Source organism: Rhinoderma darwinii, chromosome 8 (genome assembly GCF_050947455.1).
Source record: "Rhinoderma darwinii isolate aRhiDar2 chromosome 8, aRhiDar2.hap1, whole genome shotgun sequence".
NCBI classification, from domain to species: Eukaryota; Metazoa; Chordata; class Amphibia; order Anura; family Rhinodermatidae; genus Rhinoderma; species Rhinoderma darwinii.
In genome coordinates, this window is record NC_134694.1 from 106707105 (window position 1) to 106716574 (window position 9470).

Here is a 9470-nt window from a genome sequence, read left to right on the forward strand (position 1 = left end):
ACAATCCTCAGGGAAGCCCTACTGTACAATAGTCCATCCACAGATATCAGGGGACCGAGGATGTGCCAAAAAAAAATTCCCCACACCATTACTCCACCTCCAAAAGCCTGAACTGTTCACACCTGACAGGGAGGGTTCATCGATTCACGCTGCCTGTGCCAAATTCTGCCCCTCCTATCAGCATGGTGGAACAGAAATCTGGATTCATCTGACCAGGCGATGGTTTTTCTATTCATCAGTGATCCAGTTTTTGCCCACAGGAGTCTTGTCTTTCTGTTTCCCTTGGACAGTTATGGCTCTCGTCTGCTGTTATGTCCGTACTAAGGAACGTGGAGTCCTGTGTTTGGACACATTAGTTGGAGCACCAGCGTTGTATTCGGCTGCAGTTACCCTGACTGTGCGCCGCCTGGTTATCACAAGGATTCCTGACATCGTCCTCTGACCCCTTTTGTCTACGTGGTTTTCATGTTGACAGGATCCCCTTTCTCTGGATGGTTTTTCTTGATCACACCATTTTTTATATACACTCCACACCGTTGCGCAACACAAGCCCACAAGGTTGGCAGAGTCTGAATTACTGGCCCCGGCTAGTCTAATGCCTTGATTGAAATTGCTCGATTTTTCCCATTCTAATGTGAATTCACAATTAAACTAATCCACGGAGAACTTGCTTGATTTTATATTGCGCTCCAGGGTCATGTGTGTAATTTCCATACAGGAAAGCGCCAGCCGTGAAAGGGTAGATGGCCATGTAATTGAAGTTTGGGAGGACGCTGGAGTACGCAATATTCTCTTACTTTTGACTCTCCAACTGTTGTGAAACTACAACTCTCAGCGGATCCCAACAGACTGCCGCTGTCCAGGCATTCTGGGACCTGCAACTTTGCAACCGCTGTAGAGCCACAGGTTGAAGACCACAGACCCAGAGGATCTTATGGAACAGGAAGAACGTACAAACTCCATCCAGATCTCTTGCAGAACAATGCAATGTGGAAAACACCTTTAGGCCCCATGCACACGACAGTATCGTCATCTATCCCGAAATACTGTCCGTAAATACAGATCAGTAGGCATCTGTGTTTCATCAGTGTATATACAGAAGGGTGTGCGTAAATACGGTCCTTATTCCATCTGTGAAAAAAGACCGTTCACTTTCCGTTCCGGGGGTTCCATCGGAGGTTTCCGTTCCGGGGTTCCGACGGAATCAATAGTGGAGTCGACTGCGCTAGTAATTCCGTCGGAAAACCGGAAACCTGCCGGAATAGTGACGAAGGGAAACCATTAGCGATGTTTCCGTCACCATTGAGATCAATAGTGACTGAAACGGAAGCTGTGCTTTCCGTTGCGGGGTTCACCCGACGGAAACCTCTGACGGAACCCTGGAACGGAAAGCGAATGGTGATGTGAACAGGCCCTTAATCGCTGGGGGTCTCAGCTGCAAGATTGTGTCATCTACTTATTGTCAGGGACCCTTCTAAAGAAAAGAGATTATCCAGAGAGCGCAACTAGGCTGAAAATGACGTTGTAGACGTTTAATTGATGTCTCTTGTAAATATACTTGGTGCACAATTCGGGTCTCCATATTGCGTGTTAACGAGGGGTTCTTCATTTTAGACAATCCCTACTTGTCAGAAGGGTCCCTTGACAATAAACTGATCACTCAGTGTCCCCCTGCTCGGACCCCCAGTGATCAGCTAGAGAAACCTGGCAGTAAGTGTTCAATTTCCCTGCAGTGCCACCACAGGAGAAATTAGGCATTACACAGTGCATAGGCATATTAAGGGATTGTCTGTAATGCAGGACAGGGCAGGACAGGACAGGACAGGTCCTCCGGAGTGAGAGACGCTCTTTACAACCGTAATGTAAGGTTTTGTTTTTTTTATACACCTTGAACTGAATGAACAAGAGGAATCGAGCAGCAGGAAGGTGAGGGAGACCAGGCTTCTATTTCTAACAGATCAGATTCGAAAACCTAATAGACCCTAATGTATGTGATTTACTGTAACCGGACAATGGAATAGAGAATCAATGGGATTATTTGGGTGATTGTACACTTCTAGAAAAGTATACAAAGAGGTTGAAGCCCCCTCCAGAAAGAAAGCCCACAATAAAATGTTAAGAATATATCCACAAGAGTAGATTTTTGTGACGGTTTTGACAAAAATGTTGCCCTTTTTTTTTTTTTCTGCAATTACGCCACAAAACTGCTCATACCCTAAAACAGAAAAGGTTTCAATGTATTTTAACACCTTCGCAGGGTTTCCTAGTCCCAAAAAATCGATGGCCATCAATATGTGATCAGTCGGAGTCCGACTCCCGGCACCCCCGCCAATCAGCTGTTTTGAAGGGGCCACAGCACTCGTACAAGCGCTGCTTCCCCTTCATTTCCACCGCTCGTACTGTAAGTTGCCGACACACTTGTAGCGACGGGTCATAGTATTAGGCTGGGTTGACACGAGCATGTTACCTCCGTAATGGACGGAACGTATTTCGGCCGGAAGACCCGGACCGAACACAGTGCAGGGAGCCGGACTCCTAGCATCATAGTTATGTACGATGCTAGGAGTCCCTGTCTCGCTGCGGGACAACTGTCCCTTACTGTAATGATGTTTTCAGTACGGGACAGTAGTTCCACGGAGAGGCAGGGACTCTTAGCATCGTACATAACTATGATGCTAGGAGCCCGGCTCCTTGCACTTTGTTCAGTCCGGGACTTGCGGCCGAAATACGTTCCGTCCATTACGGAGGTAACATGCTCGTGTGAACCCAGCCTTACAGTATTCACTTCAATAGGAGAAGGCTGTAATACTGCGAACCGCCGTTACAAGTGTGTCGGCAACTTACAGTACGAGCGGTGGAAATGAAGGGGAAGCAGGATAGGCCATCAATTTTATGGGACTGGAAAACCCCTTTAACCTGTTGCGGACCTGCTCCGCAATAGTATGGCACACGCCGCTTATTGAAGCAGACTGGCGCAGTACTATTGCGGAGCAGGAATAAACGGTCACTATGTGAAATCACAGTGATAACACCGCCATGGCAGCTGTCATTCACAGCCGACCGCCTCTGTTGCCGGGCTGGGGACCAATCTGCATGCCCCCATGCCGGCGATTGCTGTGATTGGTCAGTCTTCAGAGACTGACCAATCACAGCCATGTATGACGTCGTCCACAGGAGAAAGCTCCTGTCGCCATCTCTGATCTCATTTCTGATGTCATCATCAGAGAGAGACCGACAAGTGAAAAAAAGGTTTTTTTTAATTAATGACCAGGCCTGTTTTGCCCTTAAAAGGGTTTTCTGGGACTTTAATAAATAGGCAGGAGGGCAGGGGATGGTATAAAGTAATAGTCTAAAGTGTCCTCCGCTCCAGCGATGAAGCTCCTTTTGCTGACTCTCTAGTCCCGGAATCTCCTGTTGCGGTCACACGCCGTTCATAGCAGGAGCTATCGGAGTGGCATAGAACGTGTCTCCACGCTGGAGCTTGAATGACCAAGCCGGGTTTTATTTTTTTCCTCGAGTTTCAAGAGCCATAACTTCTTTATTTTTCCATCAATGTAGCTGTATTGAGGGCTTATCTTTTTTTGGGATGAGTTGTAGATTTTGTAGATTTTATTGGTACCATTTTAGGTTACATACAATTTATCGAATATTTTATATCAAAATCATTCTGAGGGGCATGGAAAAAAAATCTGCAAATCTGTCATAGGTTTTTCTTTTATTTATTTTTTTTCCATGTGCCGTGCGGTATAAATAGTAAGTTACCGTTATTCCACGGCCCGTTACTATTGAGACAGTTCCTAATATGTATTTTATTTTTTATGGTAAACTGATTTTTTAATTAAATAACTTTATTTATTGGGGGGGGCAGAAGTTTTCTTTTTGTTGTTTTTTAAAAAAAAACAACATAATATAAATATTTTTTTTTGTCCCACTAGGGGACTAGAAGCAGGGATCAGGGATGCTTTTAGGGCTTGTGCAATGCTTTGGAATGATTGCCTGTCCGTATTACACGAACAGGAAATCTATTAGGCAATGCCTCTGCAGGGCCTAATGGCAGATACATCACCGCTGGCAGACCTGAGGGTCTTTGCTAAACCCCCGGCTGCCATGGGAACCCGTCGGCGCCCCGCAGTCGCGTCGTTGCGGGGGGGGGGGGCGATGGACTGACAGAGGGAGCCCCCTCCCTCTGTCAAACGCCTTAGATGCCGCAGTCGCTATTGACCGCAGCATGTAAGGGGTTAAATTGCCGGTATCGATGGGTGTAGAAAGGTGGCGCCGGTTCAGTAATGTACTGCGTGGGTGTAGCAAGATGGCTGTTGTCGGGCTTCCGGTCGGGGAAAGCTCAACATCCGGGAGTAGCAAGATGACGGCGTCCAGTCAGATTTGTGAGGAGTTGCCTGGGAAATCGGAATTAGAAGTTGGAAATGAGGAGGAGGAAGAGAAGAAGGAACCAGATAGTGAGTTATGAACTTAGTCGGTGTCTTGTTCTTAAGGGTGGTGCTTTTCATGTTAGGGGGTGTCTTGGAAGCAGCATGTGACATTATGAGAATGATAGAAATATTCATCATTTCCTGCATCAACCTACAATGTAAACGGCCTGGCTGCCACTTGTAGTGAGCGTCATAGGAATCAGTTTTTCCATTCACTTCCATGGAAGACGGTTACGTTGGCGACAGCTGCGTTGCGAACACCTGAGGTTATGTGGCTGGGACAAAATGGAAGCGGTTATAACGCAGTAAAGTCTGTCATGAACCACTACCGTTCCTGAGATGTTTGTAATGACGCCGACTGAATACAACGCAATACGAAACTGTCCTTCGTGGCGGATCACACGCTACTGTAATCGGCCACGGTGGCACCTGCTGTCAGGTGTATTGTTGTCATGGAGACTTTGCCGCCTCAAGTATCTGAACAGAAAAACTGGTCTTGTTGCCCATAGCAACCAATAACCGTGCAGCGCTCGTTTTTGCAGGTCAAGTAAGTAAAGCTGCGCCTGCGGACCACACGGCCGGTGTTGTACTATTCAGGGCAGGTAGGATGTAAATATTGATGTGGATGGTGATTTGGATCCACAGGAGGTAGGTTTTAGGGGAGCAACTCATGATCTGCCCCTTTTCGACTTACCCTTTAATACATTATTATGGGAACCAGTAGTCTGTCTATGGACGCCGGATCACAGGTTGACGTAAAATGTTCTACGCCTCCCTGACATCTATGCGGAACAACTGTGAGGAACAGGGAAATCGCCACATTCCAGGGTTTTCTGAGATTCCAAGAAACAGCGCCACCCTAATTTATAGGCTGTGTCTGGTATTGCAGCTCAGTCCTATTCACTTGAATAATGCAATGCCACACACAGACCATGGACAAGAGTGGCGCTGTTTGGGGGGGGGGGGGGGGGGCGCAGAACCTTTTTTATTTTTTTTTATTTCGCACAACCTATTCAAGCTTGTAAAATTCCGAAACACTGGTAACCATCAATAATTTATAATGTTTTCTATTTGATGATTATATATATATATATATTTATTTATTTCAAGAAGATGGCGAATCAGAATCTGCTGGAGAAGTCCAGGACAAAAAGACCGAAGATGACCAACCCATATGTGATGATGAAATGGACACCAGTGTAGACGATGGCAAAGTGCTGGCCAATGCTCTGAAAGTGGCCAGGTGTTTGGGCAGCCGTGAAGACCCCATAAGTCCGGACCCGGCCCTGGTCAGTGGCCCTCTATTAGATATGTTCACGGAGATCGGTGCAAGCAAAGTGCCCATCCGCAGCCAGCAAATAGGAGAGCCCGAGTTCAGTCATGAACAGAAGATGTCAATGCTTCTGGACCTGTACAAGACCAAGCCCCTCATCTTTCTGGAGCGTTTCCGGAAGGTTCTTAAAGAAGAACATCTTGAATGCTTTGGCCACTTATCTGGCGACTACACCGCTGACTTCTACTTCAAGGAGATCCGTAAAGCCTCACTCAAGAAAGTCCATCATACGAGGGTCCGGAACAAGAGGTACGCCGCCCTCCAGCAGCTCATCTCAGGTATGACGCTTTCAATATAGGAATCTCTCAGCTCGCTATCACACCCTACTGGTGGTCAAGAGTTGGCGCTTTAAATAGCCCCTCTCATGCAAATGGCTTAGATGCCGCAGTCGCTACTGACCGCAGCATCTAAGGGGTTAAATGAGCGGGTGTTGGCTGTAACATACAGCCGACACATACAAGTTATGGAGCGGGCTTAGCCTGTTAGCTCGCTCCATGCTTTTCCTCCTGGCCTCCGCCATATATATACGACGGACGTCAGGAAGGGGTTAAAGGGGTTTTCCTGGGACTTAAACATTGATGGTCTATCCTTTAATCCTATGACCTTATGACAACACTTCCTGCCTGTGCTTTGCCGTTGTTCTTCCTTAGATACAAATCACCATCCATAATAATGTCCACATCCTAACCGGATTGAATGGTGTCAACTCTGTGTGGACATTGATGTGGATGGTTTTTTTGGGCAGAAAAGTTTTGTCATGGACACAGTAGAGTAGTTGAGGGCTTTGAACTGGTAATTTCCAGCATTCATATGAACGCTCGTGTGCCCGATTATTGGCCCGTGTAAAAGGGCCCTTACTCTACTACCGGCTCTTACTATCCCACTATTCTGACTCTTGTGTATATATTTCTATATTCTTTCATTAGCCGGGGAATATTTCAGTGATGAGCAGATGCGGGCTCGGGACCCCCTCATGTATGAGCATTATGTGGGTCAGTACCAGAGCGAGGAGGAGATCATGTCACAGAACAGTCGGGACATGGCTCAGGCAAGTTCTCTATCAGACGTTCTCCTCGAATCATGCCAGGAGCAATCCCTACAGTGGAAGCTGGAAGCCCAGCGGGAGATGGAGCAGAACTGTGAAGAGGAGGAGGAGGAGGAAGAGGATGAGGACAACGACCATGAAGAGAAAGGTGAGCCAGGTAGTCCCCATTCTAAAGAACCAACACCTTCATATTCACATCCAGGATACAGTATACCCCTTTGAGGAGCTTTTTGCTCATTATCGCCCCCTGCTGAGCTGTTTGGGGCAATAGAGGGAAGAAAGATGTGACAACTGTTCGGTGAGTGAAGTTGTCACTTTTCAAGCTCTATACAGGTATATAGAGTTTCCCTGTGTTGGACAGCTTCTTTAACATTGTACGTATTATATACAGTCCGTCACTAGGAACCTGTAATAACAATCTGTCGTCCACTATCGGCATCCTTTGGCGCAGTGACGTCCATCCTTCGCGATGTAACCTTGTCGACCGTCTTCACCGTGAATAACCCTCTTAAGGTTTACATGCAACGTCTTTTAATTTTCCACCGTTCCTTCTTTAAGCATCACCTACTGGGTCCTTTGTCCCACAGAGTCTGAACTGCCGTCTGACGAGGAGCAAGAGGTAGACAGCGAAGAGCGGGCGCTAATGAGGGAGGAATTCACCAGCCGCATGCATCAGAGGTTCTTGGACGGTAAAGATCGAGAATTTGACTACAGGTAAGTGAGGGTTCATGTTTTACTAGGACCCAGATGAAAAATGTATGATACTCAGCGCAATAAAAAAAAAAAAGTGGATGAGTTGCCATAGCAACCGACCAACTTATTTATTGGACGTTGGGGTTTTAGAGGGGGCTGGATGAGGAACTGACAGGCGCCCTCTCTTGGAGTTTTTGAGTAAGAGCGATCTGCTGTTTCCAGCCGCTGCCTAATACAACTCCTCTACACCTAGGGTGTGCTGGGGTAGGATCGGTGGGCTGAGCTCCCCTATTTTAGCAATTAGGGAAGGGGGGTGAAAAATGTTCACAGCTGGATTGCCCTTTTTCTCTACCATTTTTTTTTTAAATCCAGTATTTGTGCTATTTCTTTATTAGTGAAGTCGATGATAACCCAGACTTTGATAACTTGGACATTGTCAATCGTGATGAAGAAGAACGATACTTTGATGACGACCACGAGGATCTAGATGAGATGAAAGCAGCAGAGTATCAAAGGGAGAACGGACATAGAAGCGACAGCAGTGAGTGATTATATTCTATATCCCTGAAATCCTATGACATGGATGGGAACAACCTTTACAGCCTCTTGTCTGGAACTAATGACGTCGAATACAGAGTCTATGTACTGTGCTGGACACTAGATGGCAGCAGAGATCCAGTCACGCTTATTGGCTGCTCCATACAAGAGGACTTTCCAATGAAAACATGTTTTCTTACAACCACAAAAGTTTAGTGAGGTCCAAAATAGCCCCGGAGCCAATTTATGAACTGAATTTGAAGGTTTTGATGAAAAAAAAATTACTATTCAAAACATGTTGCTCATAAGGAGCAAGTTATGTGTGTTGTGCTGTTCTTTTCTATTATAGTCTTGTATGAGAAATGCCGGAGAGGTTTACAAATATATACAAGTGATTGCAAACACTGTAAAAGTTGGTTTGATAAGTGATATTTTGAAGGTCTCCTCTAATGTCCATTCTCTTTTTGTTATATTTTTGGGAAAGCTGGGTGACAACCAGTATGGCCACCATTACAATCGCCACTGCTGTTGTCACCCAGCTTTTCTAGTTTCATGAACATGGCAAATCAGCCTAGTTATGGAGCGTTACAGGAGGGGAAGGAGCTGTTATATGTAATGAAAACTCCCCTGTGGATGATATATTGGCGGCCAAATCAAATGTCACCCAGCTTTCCCAGATGGAGAAAAAAAGAACTTATCAATTCAATGTTTGGATGATTAATGGCGCTATACCGCATATTTACACATAATGGTAACAATGACAGAATTGAGGTAAGTGGTACAAAGCGCCTCATGCTTTAAGAGTGTCCGTACACAATGCGGTCGAGGAACAGGAAGGGCAGCAAAAACCACACACCGTTTTTACCGCGCCTCGGCCATATTTTGTACGGGCCCTCTAATACCCATATTACACTGGAGATTGGCTCGCTGATTGCTCTTATGGCTCTGTAGTAGACCCAAGGCCTTTAGGCTAGACTTTGCTATCATATAACAAAAACAACTTCCACATTCGGCTTCTTTCACATCTGCGTTCGGTGTTACTATTTCTCTGCTCTGTCATAGAAGCAGAACAACGAAAATACGGGAAGCTCCGGATCCGTTGCACGAAGGACATCGGCGCTCGACGGAACCCATTGGCTTTAATGTGTACTGTCGGGTTTTCACCCAGGTGTCTGTCGTTTTACCTGAAAAAAAGCGCAGCATGCATTATTTACCTGATCTGTGACGGAGGCCCCTAACGCAGATGTGAGCGCAGCCGTCTGTTCTCCAGTATCTAGTAGAGGGAGCTATGCTGACTTTATTCCTATTCGGAGCAGTGACATTGCCCACGTTTGAGCTGCATCATCTATCCTCAAATCAGGGGTGTAGCGATAGGGATTGCAGAGGTAGCATTCGCAATCGGGCCCTAAGGGGGCCCAAAAGCCCTATAGCT

At 46.3% G+C, this 9470-nt stretch overlaps 1 protein-coding gene across 3 annotated transcripts; it reads left to right on the plus strand.

Annotated features, from left to right (window-relative positions):
- The first annotated feature begins 4131 nt into the window (after positions 1 to 4131).
- On the plus strand, positions 4132 to 8461 carry CCDC97 (coiled-coil domain containing 97). Of its 3 annotated transcripts, none has more exons than XM_075834448.1 (5): positions 4132 to 4457; positions 5541 to 6041; positions 6690 to 6965; positions 7396 to 7522; positions 7897 to 8461. In XM_075834448.1, exons 1-5 carry the CDS (start codon positions 4256 to 4258, stop codon positions 8048 to 8050), a joined length of 1260 nt encoding a protein of 419 aa, XP_075690563.1. In that variant the 5' UTR covers positions 4132 to 4255; the 3' UTR covers positions 8051 to 8461. The 3 variants fall into 3 exon arrangements, with proteins under 3 accessions (XP_075690563.1, XP_075690564.1, XP_075690565.1); XM_075834449.1 differs by having other exon boundaries at positions 5544 to 6041; positions 7897 to 8460; XM_075834450.1 differs by having other exon boundaries at positions 4137 to 4457; positions 6690 to 6956; positions 7897 to 8460.
- Positions 8462 to 9470: the final 1009 nt, after the last annotated feature.

Bases quoted from the DNA above. Each gene is read 5' to 3' on its own strand.
- CCDC97 (XM_075834448.1), top strand. From the start codon at position 4,256: ATGGGTGTAGAAAGGTGGCGCCGGTTCAGTAATGTACTGCGTGGGTGT. The intron at 6,042-6,689 runs GTATGACGCTTT...TTCTTTCATTAG, and splicing joins CCTCCAGCAGCTCATCTCAG to CCGGGGAATATTTCAGTGAT. The intron at 6,966-7,395 runs GTAGTCCCCATT...TTTGTCCCACAG, and splicing joins TGAAGAGAAAGGTGAGCCAG to AGTCTGAACTGCCGTCTGAC.